This window comes from Miniopterus natalensis, chromosome 17, assembly GCF_054644295.1.
Source record: "Miniopterus natalensis isolate mMinNat1 chromosome 17, mMinNat1.hap1, whole genome shotgun sequence".
NCBI lineage: Eukaryota > Metazoa > Chordata > Mammalia > Chiroptera > Miniopteridae > Miniopterus > Miniopterus natalensis.
The window spans coordinates 16,042,528-16,058,062 of record NC_142097.1 but is presented as its reverse complement, the minus strand read 5'-3'; the positions used below and the strand labels follow the sequence as shown (position 1 = coordinate 16,058,062).

Sequence of the window (15,535 nt, the reverse complement as noted above, 5' to 3'; positions counted from 1 at the left end):
TTCTACTCATTACTTCTCTTCCCAGGGAGAAAGCAGAGATCGAGTACTTAATGCGTCTGTGGAAACCCAATTTACAAGTTACCTGCCTAACCTAGATGGGCTCATCACCACACACCTGGATTATTGCAATAACTATCCAGCAGGCCTCCCTAATTTAAGATGGCCACCACCTCCCCTCTATTCTGTATTTAGCTTCGAAGGAATCTTTCTTAAACACTGTAGCTGCCCCAGTAATTCCTTGGCTCAGAAACCTGTAATGCTTCACTACTGCTTACTGAAGAGGTAGAGGTACTACCTCCGGGTATTCATCTAGAGGCTCAGATAGGGAATATAAATGGGTGAAGTAGGCCACGTGAATATTAAGTGCGTAGAAAAACTTTTCACTTTCCACAAAGAAACACACTCATCCCATTTTTGTTTTCCTACTTCTATGAGAACCTAACAGTGAAGGAATGATAACGAATGGGGACACTTGGCTCTAGTGTCCAGGAGACAATAGGCTATGTGTAGATTATGGTAAATTAAGGACCCAGGCCACACCAATGCTCTCCCCTCCACCAGTCTAGCCAAGTCTGGCTTGTGAGAATAAGGTTCCAGTGTTGCCAGAATTTTGGAAAAACAAACAAAAACCCCTCAAATCTGGATTTTTATGTGAAATAACCCAACTTTAAAATTCTAGCTGAGATTAAACAAACAAATAAACAAACAAACCCTAAACACAGTGTGGTCCAAACAAAGCATATCTCTGGCCTATGGACTGTGAGTTTGAGACCTCTAGTTTGGAGCATGAAGTCACTAAATCTGCCTGCCTTGTTTTCTGGTATCTTATCTCCCCTTTAGTAACAATAATCCCCATATTTAGGTAGCATTTTATACTCTGTATGCTTTCCCATCCATTTGATTCTCTACACTGTGAGAGGTAGAAAGGAGAAGAGAAAGCAGGCACAGACAGGCTAAGTAACTTGTCCAACATCAGAAGAGTAGTGAAAACCGAAGCCCAGGTCTCCCAACTCTGAGGTCAGCACAAAACCTTGGCCATTTCATTCTCATCTTGTCCCTTTCTATGAGTGCTTTTGCTTCAGTTGTGTCCTCATCGAGAATGACGGTCTCCTTTCTCTTTGCCAATCTAAATCAAGACTCAGCTCGAGCTCTCCTGCATACTTAAAACCTTCCTCAACGAGGTCGTCTCCAAGTTTCCTCTTTGCTGAACTTCAATTGCTGTTGTGGTCAATAACTTACAAACTGGTGTTTACCAACAAATTATTTCACATCACTTCACATTAGCTCATATCCTCAATTATCATCTAAGCTCTTTGATTATAGGGACATGTCATTGTTTTCCACAGAGTTCTAGGTACTGTGTTGGGACATAAATGACTGCATAAAGTTCGCTGTATGGACAGTTCTTTTGAGGAAGAGAGTTACGAGGATACACTAACTTACCAGCCTGATGTTGTCTTCTGGGCGGAGTAATATGAACATTGCTTGGAGATGCTGTTGGAGATCACCTGGTGAAATGTACAAAACAAAAAATAATTATTCTCCATTGCGAATGTTCTCATAGAGGTTGCCTTCTACTCTTAATGACTTGTACGAAAGTTTTGGTTCACTGAAGGACCCTAATTACATTCACTTTTAAAGACTATGCTACAGTAACATTTGTTTGTGTTTGTCCTATGGAAGGGACACTTGAAACCAGTCTCAGTTTTGTACTAAGGTGGATGCTGATGAGAGCGGGGGTGTGAAATCTGTCAGGCAAAGGCGGCACTGGCTGTGCTTTCAGGCCCAGACAGTGCCAATGAAGGAATCTCGACATTCCAATTTCTGTAACTGTAATCTTCAGTTGCACTTAACCAAAGAAGATTTTTAGATTCCCCCTAGAATAATGTCAAAAGTTTAAAATGATTTCCATATTAGTGGCTGATATTAAAATAAAAGTACTTATTAAATATAGCAGATACCAAGGGATATATATTCTACTGAACATATTAGATGTTACTTGTTCTTATATATTCTATAAAACAAAGTTGAAATTTCTTTGTATTACACTATTATAGATTTCCTCATATTCTCTATTCTGTACTAGGAAATCTGAGGCTTTAGACAGTAGGAGATAATTAGATAATGTGCTATCATAAATGAATACAATTAGAGAAGAAAAACCTTCATTCCTGCCCATCCAGGTCCAGCCCTTTTTTAAGTCTAAAGTGACAGAGAAGTGTTTGGATATTTTAAATGAAGCCCAAATAAGAAATTCTAACTAGTTTAAGAAACATGCTTAAGAAAGTACAATTAGACATAGTAAGCCCTTGATCTGCTCTCAATTCTGCCATCATCTTTCAGTCAAGGCAGCTCCAGCTTATGTGAAGGTCTGGTTTTGTAAGCTGTGTTTATAACCACACTGCCTCATCTGTTCTGGTCTGGATTACAAATCAAGCCCATTCAGTTTGTGTTCAATCTGCTTTTCTTTTTAGGAAGGGGAAAGCTAAGTGAACAAGGTCAAGTAGAAATCTGGGTGGCAGTTTAGTGTGGAAGTTTGACAGAAGAAAAAGGCCAACCAGGGCCAGGAGCTTTGAGAGCCATGGACGCCACTTACAATTAATGCCACAAAGCAATCTGCCTAACATTTCAGTCAGACAAGCTGGATTTAAACCAATATTTTGTCTTCTTTTTACTGTAAGTGATAAATATCCACACCAAACAGAAATACAAAGCTTTAGCTGGGTCTACTTCCTCTGTGCATTCAAGTTTTAGGGGGAAGTGTCCCTCCCCTCTGGTTACAGTAGGCACCGAAAAGGAAGGTTTTAGAAAGTGTACTCCAAAGCTTATTTTTCAAAAGAGATTTTTTTCCCCTTACTCTTTTAAAAATTTTCCATGCTGGGAAATTGTGGTAGGAGGATAATACAGTCCAATGAGATAAAATAATTCTGAGCTGCTACATTTGTAACTAGATGAAGGTTCAAATAAGAAGTAGGACAGCCACTAAAATAGCTGAGATTATCTGGACTGGAGCTAAACTCAACCACTGGCTCATGGGATCCAGTATTTCTGGCTTTCACCTCTGACCTACACACTCAAAAGTTTATAGTCTTCTTTGTTCTCTTGCTGGTAATTCCAATATATTCCACTCCTGGAGGTAACACATCAAAGTGGCACATTTATAACAATAAGCAATCACTCTTTGTATAGCACTGATCAGGATTTCTTCAACTGCTGTGATCAGGTTGGCTTTTATTTTTCCCCCCAAATGACACAAACAAGGTTTGCTGTTAGAAGAGGCATAGACTGATTATCTTCCTGAACCTAGAGATATCCTATACTTAGAGACCACTTTCCTCAGATGCACTTTCTCTGATTCTTTCTTGACTTTATCAGCACAACTGCACCTGACTTTAGGGAAATCCAACATATGGAAATATAAATGTATATAACTACTATTAGTGGGTGTGATCTTGTGATTAAAAATATATATTTGGTCTTTATCCTGCTCCTGGCACAGAGCTCCAAAAACCCTTGGAATTTCTGAAGTTGAGGAGAGCAATAATGGTGTCTTTTATTATGTTAATGAATGGCTTTTGGAAAGTACCTAAGGATGGCGGCTGGTTGCCAGGGTACAGGGAATGGGGGAAGGGCGTGAGGGGGAAGGGGCTGGAGGTTGACCAGATCACCAATGGCCAGCAATTAAATCAATCATGCCTATGTAATAAAGCCTCCATAAAAACCCAACGAACTGGGTTCAGAGAGCTCCCAGGTTGGTGAACACAAGGAGATTTGAGGTGAGTGGCACATTTGGAGAGGGCTTAGAAGCTTGGTACCCATTCCCACATACCTTGACGTATGCACCTCTTCCATCTGGTTTTCCTGAGTTATATCCTTTTATAACAAATTTCTCTGAGTTATGTGAGCTGCTCTAGCAAAGAAACTGAACCCAAGGAGGTGGTCATTGGAAACTCCAATCCACAGACAACCTGGACTTATGATTGGCATCTGTGAGGAGCAGTGAGTACTGGACAACTGGGCCCTTAACCTATGGGATCTGACGCTGTCTGACAGTGTCAGAATTCAGTTGAACTGCAGAACACCCAGCTGGTGTCTGAGAACTGCTTGGATGTGTGGAGAAAAACCCCTCACATTAGTATAGGATGAAGAATATTAGGAGGTTGTTCAAAATCAGATTCTTATATTCATCTCTAGGTGAACTTTATTTGATGACTTCGTTTCTATAAAAGTCCTCTGAGTTAAATTCCCAGTCTTTTTAGTGCAAACATAATCAAGAAGTACATTCTAGCACCTAAGAACTGGTATTTTTCAATGTGATATAATAACTCTTGTTATCACAACAGTGAGTTTATTTATCCCAGTACATATTCTGTTCTATCTATCATCTATCTATCTATCTATCTATCTATCTATCTATCTATCTATCTATCTATCTATCTATCATCTATCTATCTATCTATCATCTATCTATCTATGAATCAATCATATTATTTCTCTTATAACATCAATAGAGAGTAGACAGGAAAAAGAAACGTAATCTTTGGTTAATTGAAATGACTTTGCATAGGATCTAAGGACACATCTGAACTTCTTTTAGCTATCAAAATCTTAATTGAGAAGTCACATAGACTTCATTAGAGTATTTTTGTACCTTATTATTTTTCCAACAAATACTTATTGAAGATCTACTAGATGTATAAGGCATTCTGCTAAGTGCCAGAAAATGGTCTGAGAGTTAAAGAAAAGTGCAATGCTTTCTTTTACTACTACAGAACCGATGGAGAAATGGGGATGAGGTAGCCAGCCTTTCAGAACAAGAGAATCAAAGAAACCAAGAAAGGAACAGATTATGTTGAGGTTTACCTGCATGCTTGTTGCGTCTGTGGCTGATTCTTGGTGTGGATGATCCATTTCCCCGTGGTAGAAAAAGGGCAGCACCTTTGACAGTTAGAAAGCTCTCGCTGATGCTACAAAAAAAAAAAAAAAAAAAATTCAAAAGAAAATAAATTACTTAAGAAAGGAAAACAAAAACTAAGACGGAGACCCACTTCAGAATTATTCTCTCATCCCTACTCCAAAGTCCCGACTTCATGGGATGAAGCAAAAATCAAATAAAAAAAGACAGTGCATGGCACTCACATAGTCCTGTCTACTCTAGACGATTTTTTATGAAACAGAACTTAATGTATTCTATGTGCATTACATAGTAGCAGTTAAGAGTGAAGGCTCTGGAAACCAAAAAAAAGGGTAAAGGTTCTGGAACCAGACTGCCTGGGTGTGAATCCTGACTCTGCTACTTCTTACCTGAGTGAATTTTTAGAGCCTAAATTCCATTATCCATAAAACAGAGATAACAAAATGAGGTGGTTGTGAGGAGTCAATAAGATTGCAGCTTCTTACAGTGGTGCTTTTAGTAAATACTAGTTACTATTATTAGACCTATGGTTACCAATAATGGTGTTTCAATAGTGTTCTAATCATATGCGCATCTGACAATACTTAACAGAGACTGTGTATGGCTACTCACACAGTCCTGTCTACTCTAGACAATTTTTATGAAACAGATCCAAAGTTTGCTAGATCCAAACTTTGCAAAAAAATTTGTTTAAAATACACAGCACACTAAAGTGTTACTCAAAATTTTACTTTCACCAACTTGTATTTCCACATACACTGAAAAGTAGTGCACAGGAAGTGTGCTTAACCCATGGAGTTTGCCCTCCATGCTAACTTCATCTTTCATGTGAATGATAGCTCAACAGAAGTGAAGAATTACTCCTCAGGACAGAGGCTACTCAAAATATAATTGCTAGTGGATATCCACAGAAAACAAAAAATATACCTCAATTATACCTCATATCAATAGACTAAGCCTTTCAATGTAACCTACAGAATCTGAAAAGAATTGAACTTTTTTTTAAAGTATATCTTTATTGATTTCAGAGAAAGGTAGAGGGAGGGAGAGAGAGAAACATTAGTGATGAGAGAGTCATTGATCAGCTGCCTCCTGCACACGCCCTGCTGGGGATCGAGTGGCCAACTCGGGCATGTGCCCTGAGCGGGCATTGAACCTCGATTTCCTGGATCACAGGTTGATGCTCAACAGCTGAGACACGCTGGCTGGGCAGGATCGAACTTTTAAATCACTAACTGCAAAGTTTAGAACACATAATGGAGGGTTTCCAAGTTTGCAGGGTTAGCTAATGTATTCTAAATTAAACTGCCTCCTCAACATTTCTACTTGGAATACTAATTGGCATCTCAAACTTACACTGCCAAAGCTAATCTCTTGAGTCCCCTGCAAGCCTGATCCCTAGCCTCATCCATCCAAGTTGTTTGGGCCAAATACATAACAATCATGGTTGGTTTCTCTTTTTTCATATATGTAATCAATCAGGGAAACCTCTGAGCTTTGCTTTTAAATAATTTTTTAATCTGCTCACTTAACTCCATTAACACTCTAACAATCAGTGGTCCATGGCGCTATCATTTTTTACTTAAACCACTGTAAAAACCCCTATGCTCTCATACATTTCAGCTTTAATTCATGGCCAGCCTTCTTTTTTTGGTTAATTCTCACCCAAGAATATTTTTTCCATTGATTTTCAGAGCAGGGGTAGGGGGAAGAAGAGAAACATCGATGTGAGAGAAACACATTGATTGGTAGCCTCCGGCAAGCCCATTGGGGCCGGGGATCAAACCTGCAACTCGGGTACATGCTCTTGACCAGGAATCAGACTCGAGACCCTGAGGCACGAGGGCGATGCTCTAACCACTGAGCACACAGGCCAGGGCCAGCCCTGTTTCCTTTATACCCTTCTCCGCCCCTGAAGTGAAGCTAATCCCAGGAGTATCAACATAGAGTGTCTTAACTGGCCTGTCCACAACCACTGCTGCACTGCAGCTAGCCCCTTACCAAAGAACCACCAGAATTTAAAATATATAGATCTATAAACAAACCTCTATATAGATCTATGTATTTTAAATCATTAGATATATATCATATAATGTCTCTTCCCTACTTAAAATCCTCCAGTGGCTTCCCTTTGTACTTAAAATAAAAGCTGGTCTTTAGCTTGGACTTCAAGGCCCTGTAACATCCATTAAGTTACTTCTCTGATCTTGCTCCATCTCCCCTTTTGTTTACTATTTAGTTGCACTGCCTTCTATTTTTTCTATATTTCAGACACCTTCTCAGGGCCTTTGTGCTTTTTGTTTTCTACTTGGGAAACGTTTTTCTTGGCCTGTCACTAAATCATAGCTCCAGTATTATCATCTTTACCCCTCCCCCCATCCCAATCACACTTTATCCTGTTTCTGTTTTGTTTCCTTCAGAATATTTGTCATGCACTAAAATTATATTTATTCACTTGTATACTTGATTGCAGTTATCTCCCTATAACAGAATATAAACTCCATGAAGAGCAAGGATTTTATTTTGGTCCTCAACACTGAAAACAGTGCCAAGCACATAGTAGGTATTCAGTAGATATTTGATGGAGGAACTCATCCATTCCACAGTTTCTTCCACACTTTTATGTCTGTCTCATCACTGCAGCAGGAATTGTAATTTAAAACAAGAGAAATTCTATAATCTCACATGTAAAAAATAATTGCCACTGGACTAAATATATATGGCAGATTAATGAACTATAAAATACAAATGTTTGATAATAAGTTAATTGGAAAATTAAATTAAATCACCCCTATAAAATTGTCAGTTGTTGACTAAATTTCATCCTTTAATCAAGTGGCATGAAGCTGATAAACCTTTGAGGTAACTTCCCAACTAGATTAGAACATGTCTTCTAAAAACAAACATGAATGCAGACACCACTCTAAAATTTGCACACTGGCTGGGAGGGGCTGCCTTTATTTTGTTTTGTTTTCATCTTTAAATAAAGCATTGCGCTCTTGTGGTCTGTTGCACAAGTCTTGTCCTTGTTACATTCGTGGTATGCACATGTCACCATGCTGTGGGTCACTGTTTCACTCATATTACGGGAACAACCTAAAACAAAATGTCTGAGTGACAGGATGAGTGGGGTACACCACAGACAGGAAATGAAATTCATACTTCTGCCAACACAGCAACTGTCTGCTTTACTAAATGAAAATATTTTAAAAGTAAAGACTAAATAGTCTACCTATCACCAGACAAAGTTACAGCTGCGGGCACTTTGGTTTCCTGTAAACAAAGTAGTCTCTACATCTACAAAAGAAGTAGATTTGTTTTGAGTTTAAAAGAACCAAGCATACCTCAGTAATTTCCCTTTGACAAACACAGTTTAAGAACTAACTTCCTGGTTTTTGGAGTTCCGTAATATTGTTCTTAGATAAATTTGTTGCTTATGCTTTAAAGCAGATTTAAGTGTATTCTCTAAAATGTATATAGTGCTTTCACATGGGGAGGGTTGAGTGGGGGGTCCTCACTTAACTCAAAGCTACCTGGAAAACTCTTGATTATAAAAAACCAGAAGTCAAATTCATATATGATATAAGGGAAAGATGCCTTTCTATTTACACAAAACTCAATAAAAGGCTTTTCTGATGGAACAAAATACACAACAGATCTTGCTATAGTAAGGCTCCCAGGGCCATGGTAGGTATACTCTAGATGCTACAATCAATGCTCTTTATTTTGTGGCCCCAGATTAGGACTCCCCAGTTATCACAAAAGTGGCATACATTGTTGATCACAAGGAATGAAAGTGTGGTTGATTACAAAAATCCCTTAATGTCACTGAAAAAAAGTTAAAGCTTTATAAATGCTATCAAAGATGTGATGGCAGCACAGTGGCATGGAAATAAAAAATAAAATTTGCAACCACCAGAGTTTAGGTGGATCAAATTCAACTTGAAAATTAAATGCTTTATTTGCATATGAAGAAAATTATATGCAAATTTAATCACATGTACTTCATTGTAAGGTAAAAGCTTAGTATATCTTGCTAGAATAGCAAGAGATTAATTTATGTAAATATTAGTTTTTCTGAAACAGTTGTCTGAAGATTAAACTGACATATAGAGTTGGCTTCTAATTAAAAATTTAGAAAGGCAGGTGAAAACTTTTACACATTTTCTTAACTGACCAATTCTCTAGAGTGAGTCTGACCCAGAAACAAGAATTCTCCTGTAAATTCTATGAAGCCATCCATATGTGATTACAGATGTTTAAGTCAGACATAAATCCAAAAGGACTTAAAACTCCTATATTAAGGAAAACACAAGATAAAACGAATAACACTACTCTCTCTTTGTCTAAAGATGGAGAGTAATTAGCTGCTTGGTAAGACAATGACACAGGATCATAATTTCTCACCTTTACCAGAGTACAACTGAAGAACATCTATTCCTCTCTTGCCACAAGATCACTTGCTCAATGAGAAACTCATCTGTAGCTGGATATATGAAATAAGTTAATAAAAGCTAACATGACTAGATGTCTACTGTATGCTAGGCACTGAGCTAATACGTACTTTACATTATTTCATTTAATCTTCACAACAATCCTATGAAGCAGGTACTATTTTTTTTTACCCCCAACTTACATATGAGAGATTGAGGGGATCAGAGATCATAAGTTATTTGCCCAAGATCATACGAAGGTCTGACTTAAAAATTCACACTTTTAATCACCCTCTACTATGCTGTTCTAGTTTCATGATATAGTTTTATGGAAGATGAAATATAATGTCTTCCTACACAGCTTTTCAACAGAATTTAAAAGTAGAGTACAGGAACAAGAGAAGAGAAGTGAAATCCATCCAGATCTCAACTCTTCTCATTCCTTTTTTGCTCCCTCTAACAGGGCCATGAACAGAAAGGCTACATTGAGGGGAATGAAGAACATCTGGCTGAGGGATGAATCCAGATGGGCTAGACAGTAGTGAAAAGGACTGTACTTCTGTTGGAAATGATAGTAGCATTTTAGTCTAAAAAATGGAGGAGAGAGTACTCTGCTTTAAATAAATATAGAGAAGCACTCTGTGCCAATCCCTCCCAATTGAAATCACTTCCTAAAGCATGAAATTTGTTAACTGGCAGTTTCTTCTCAGGCAAAGTGTAGAGGAAAAGGTCAATTAAGGGAAGAAAATACTTAACTATTCTGAGATTGGAACAATCTTTGAGGACTGTGGCCAGGATGATCATCCATGACCACCAGGCAGGCCAAGGAAGCAAAACAAAGCAACACCACACCTGGCCAAACTGCTGAGCATCAATTGGATAGACGTTCTTCTGTTTTACATGCAACACACAAGAAGAAATGGATTATTTACTAGATGAAAATCAAGTTTCAGAAAGTAGGTGTAATACTTTTGTTTCAACATTAAAATGAAGAAGGTAGATTTTTTTTTTTAAATCCTCACCTGAGGATATTTTTTCCATTGCTTTTCAGAGAGAGTGGAAGGGGGGGCAGGGAGGGAGGGAGGGAGAGGGAGAGAGAGAGACAGACAGACAGACAGACAGACATCGATTGGTTGCCTCCTGCTCTTGCCCTGACTGTGGGGGAGCCTGCAACTGAGGTATGCATCCTTGGCCGCAATCGAACTCCGGACCCTTAAGTCCTTGGGCTGATGCTCTAACCACTGAGCAAAACTGGCTAGGGCAGAAAGTAGATTTTTATGTTTATAATGTTTGTAATGCCAAACTCTTGAATTTGTTTGGTATTTCTGCCTAAGGCCTAAATTTATAGGTAAGTTATTATGTAATACTGATTGCATCCATTCCACCCTCCTAACATTTTCCCTTTCCTGATAAGCTTTCTCTGCTTATTTAGTTGTTTAATTTTCAGATTAAAGACACTAGGGAAGCTCCTGTCAATCCTATTAGGTGGAAAGGAGTTCATGTCCTCACTTAGTGTGACCTAATACATAAAAAAGGAATTTCATAATAAAAAGCTTCAAATATCAGATCAGAGCTATCAATACTAGTGTCTCATGAAAAGTTTGGCTAAATCCAGAACAGGAAGGAAAAAGTCATTGTGTCTTGATATATTAGACATGGCTGCAAAAGTCAAAAATACACTATTAGATAATAAGAAATGTTTGATTTTGTAATCCTAAATAAGCTTAGATTACAATGGAAGACAATTCAAACCAATATGTTGTAGGTACTGTTTGTTATCTGTAATTAAACAATCCCCAACCTACCCCCATCTCCAAGATACCTGGCATCCTCTCCCCCAGGGCATAAACTCCCAGACATATGCCTACAAACCCAGGCAGAATTATTTGTCTCATTACCAGCAGACAAGTAGAGGCTGGGGTGCATTAGTAGACCATGACTGGCAAAGTAGAGAAGAGCTTAGGACTCCAGTTCTAACTCATTAACTATAACCACAGACCATTTTAGTTCCAGCTAATCTTCCACTTAAACTGTTGCACAATGTCAGCACAACTACCCTCAGATGCAGCTATTTGTTTTTCCTCTTTCCTACTTTTCTATAATCGAAAAAAGAAAAAAGGTGTGTTTGTTCAAGGCTGAAGGACAAATTCCATCAGGACTAATCTGTCCTGGTCTTTTCCCTATAAATCATAAATGGGAGGTGGAAAAAAAACCCTGAAATTTTGTTTTGTTCGTTTTTAATGTTCATTTACTGATAAGATCTTATAAACTATGTACTGAAACATGTTTTGCCTCAAACATGCATTTTAGAATGTTCAGAAAGAAGCATAATCCAGGATCAATAATTTTTACCACTGGCCATACAATCTTCCAATTTCTACAGACTAGGACACATCTGAGTTGACATTTACTGTTTTTGTCTGCCCAGAAATAGATCTCTCCTTCCCAATCTTATCCTAGTCTCCTTTTAGTGGAATTCCCCAAATGTACATGGTTTTGATGGCCTCCAACTTTGGAACTGCAAGGGGACCTGCAGGAAGCTGGCATATGGTTTAGGCCTGGCCAGTTGGAAACACTCTGAATTTTAGGTAAGTGACCCAAGGAAGTAGGGGATGGTCACAGTCACTGTAGGGAGAGTGGAAAGGTATAGACCAGTCTGCCCTGCTCCCTGGCTTTCCTTGAATGGCCCTTGCCTGTTCTCTAAGTTTTAGCCTCCCATCCATTAGGTGACTGACATCCTGCTAACAAATATTTTGCTTAATTAAGATAGTTAAAATTCAATTTTGAGCTTGCAACAGAGAATCTGATATGTCAACTGAAGTTCAAAGAATTTAATTCCTTGCCCAAGTCACACAGCTTGTAGTGGAGCCTAAACTCAGCTCCATGTCATCTGACACCCAAGGTGGTACTTGAACCCTTATCTTGAGTTAGCTGTTACTACAACAGGACATGTAATATAATTGCTAATGTAATAATTTGAAGGAACCAACAGTTAAAAACACATCTGGTCAGTTCATCTAAAGAGAACAAAGGCAGGATTTCACTGCAAAGCCTGGTGTGATGTTTGTTCTATTTTTCACAGCATCCTGAAGACGAAGTTCAGGTCTGAGTGGGGAAAGATTTAGATATATTCCCATGAGGCATTTCCTCTCATGCTGTTTCCTAAGTTGTTCCTTTAATAAGTTTGTTAGATATTAAACACTGCTTTTAAAAATATCAAAAAGTAGATGCCAAAAACAAAAAATGAGGAAGACCATGGGGCCAGGCAGAAGGGCAAGAAAGCCTGCAAGGAAAAGGAAGTGGATGCCTGCCCAGTCCTCGCTTCCTCTTGTCTTCTCTGAGCAATAGTCTTTTCTTCTAGATGCTGTCTGGTCACACATCCACTTGACTCCCTTTCAGGGATTTAAAGTTTTTAGCTTTTGGCTTGGGTTTTCAAAGTACTACCAAATAATGAAAGGTCAGGACTGGAGGGCCCTCAGAGACGCGCTAGACCAGGGCTCCAACTGTAGCAGGTGGGCCTAATTCAGCACATTTTGTGAGAACAGCACAGACATAAAATCATTTTAATTTCTGAACACCTTTGAGAAGAACAGAAACGCTGTCCTGATCCTCCAGGTTGCCACCACTTCTGGACTTGCACTGGGCAGCCTGGACCAAAACGTTTTTGAGTTTGGGGTAAGGCTCAGAGTCTAGACCTTCCCATGATATCACTGCTACCTTCTAGTCTCTGTCCCTTTGCAGCTGCCCTAGCAAACCTCAGCCTTGCCTCTAGCAGCCATCTCAAAACACCTCCCTAACCCCCTTCAAGAAAAACAAAAACAAACAACCCCCAACACCCCAAGAAACTAGGTGCTCATGAATGGCCTTGGTCTCACGCCACATCCCAACACAACTGACACTAGTCTTCCTGGTGAATGACAGTGGTGGGGGTCTTGTTTTCAAGAAGGTCCTCCTCCAAGGAGAGGAGAAACAGCCTCAGCCCAAAGGAGCCTATTTTCTTTATAGGCTGAATTAACAAAGCTTCTCAGTCCTGTGGCCCTAAACTCTAGACTTAAATACTTCTCTTTTTAAAAGGTAAAATTTAAAATTTGTTTGGACCAAAAAATAAATGACCTGAACAGTTTTTTCTGAGCATTTAAAATGCTGGATGTATTGGTTACCAAGAGACCTGACCAACATTATTGGCATCTAATTTAAAATAGTTGGTGGGATTAAACAAAGCAAAAGCAGATTAACTCATAAAAACCGTCCAGCATTTGAAAAATCATTTCATTTGCATGATTCAACAAATGCCTTTCCAGGTATTTGAAACACACCTGCAGAAGGAATGCAAGTTGGGCTTTTATGTACTTGGCCAAAATGTCAAACCCTGCTTTCAAACCATTTCTCTCTTCCACCCTTATACAAAACTACTTGTGAGGCTCAGGCCAACTTCTCTTCTTTGTTGCTGTCATCTTCTGACATCCTTGGCACTATCTTTTATTTATCTCTTTTCTTGCTCAGTCTTCTCTCCTTTCACTCTGATTCCTACTACAATCTTAAGATTTCTAATTCCCAGATCTTGATGGACTTGATTTCAGAAACCAAATTCCCACTTGCTAATTACAACCTCCTCTTGTGACTCTCATATGTTCCCTCTCTTCAACGTGAAGGAGATTCCTACTCCCCAATTCCTCAATTTTTTCCAAAGCCATCAACCTCTTTTTGGTTTTTCTTCCTTCCCTAACCAACCTAGTCCCATGTTCAATTTCCTAACTGGCTTCCCTACAATCTGTATTGTTTGTTTCTAAATTCCCTTCATAATACTTACTATAGTTTAAAATTATAGGATTATTTGGTGAGTTATTTATTATTATCTGTCTGAGCAGTGAGCTCGTTGAGCAGGAAAACTACTGTGTCTAATGTAATCTCTCTAATGTCTAGCACAGGGCCTAACACTAAGTGGATGTCCAATAAATATGTATTGGATAAATTAAACAAAGGCAGTACAATACTGAAGGAGATGAAAAAACCATGTCTCTGGATGCCACAGCACCTTCATGGTCTCAGTGGTAAAGATATCAGAGGTGACAGCAACACTAAGCTGGCTCAGCGGGGCACTTAACACCTCCAGACAGTCCCCCATTCCCTTCCCTTGCTATTCTAAACTCTCCCTACTCTCAAGTCCCATCACAACAACTGCTTCCTTCAATTCTCCAGTTAACCTGGTGTTCTACAGCATCAAAATAATGGAGGTTAGCTGGTATGGTTTCTCCCAATTACTTTCTCACTTGCAGGTTTATTCCCCGTCTCTAATCTGAGAGAATGATGATGCATCGAGCTGTCAAAAGTCAACCTCATCATTTGTGTCCCTGACCCATTCCTGGTCTCCCAGTTTTATCAGTCATCCCTCTCTCTAGTGCCTCCTCTCCTCAGCCTAGAAACATGCTCAGATCTGTTCTCACATATCCTTAAGACAAAGCCCTCACTTGGCCCTACGTTCCTTTCTGAATTGTCTTCCTTTGCTGCTGAAGTTCCTTCAGAGGAAGTCTACGCTTGCTGCCCCGTTTTTGCCCTTTGCCAGTCATTTTCTAACTACCCCCATCTTGCTTCTGTCCCACCACTCCTCTGATACCCCTCCCCATCCTAAATTTTGCAGTGATTTCCCAAATGATAGATCCAATGGACAAAGATCCTTCAGTCTTACCTTAACACCAATTTCTGCTCCTCATTTAGCACCGGGACCCCTGATGCGGCCTGGCAAGCTACTTTCTCCTCTTTGAGACTCTCCCTCTCTGAGCGTCTCAGACACTGAGCCCACCTGGTACTCTCTAAGCATCCCAGTTTGATACTTTTTGCCAGAAACTGTACCCTATACCTCACCCTACTCACTTCTCTTAAACCAGACAGATTACCTGGCCTTCATAGTGCTTTGAAACTCACAATTAATTGTACTTTAAAATCAGTTTTCAGCTTCTCTTGAAAGATGAGAAAATCTGCACACATATGTCCATATTCACACATAGCAACAAGAGCTGAGCAGCAGCTGTCCTTTTACATATTACGTGGAGGTAAGCGCTATGGAGAAAAACAGAGTAATGTACTCGGGAGTGCTTCTGTATTTGTGCCGTAAGGTATGGTCAGGGAAAGCCTCTGATCAAGGTGGTATGTGAGCAGAGAGCTGTAGGCAATAGGGAAGGGAGCCATG

At 39.3% G+C, this 15,535-nt stretch overlaps 1 protein-coding gene across 3 annotated transcripts in view; it reads right to left on the bottom strand.

Moving 5' to 3' along the window:
• Positions 1–15,535, bottom strand: part of SSH2 (slingshot protein phosphatase 2) — a 207,831-nt gene that overhangs the window by 55,359 nt on the left and 136,937 nt on the right. For all 3 annotated transcript variants that reach the window (XM_016201957.2, XM_016201959.2, XM_016201958.2), the window contains 2 exons: positions 4,864–4,967; positions 1,444–1,508 (listed from right to left, as the gene is read on the bottom strand). In XM_016201957.2, coding sequence (XP_016057443.2) covers positions 1,444–1,508; positions 4,864–4,967 — 169 coding nt within the window. The remainder of the gene's footprint in view (positions 1–1,443; positions 1,509–4,863; positions 4,968–15,535) is intronic.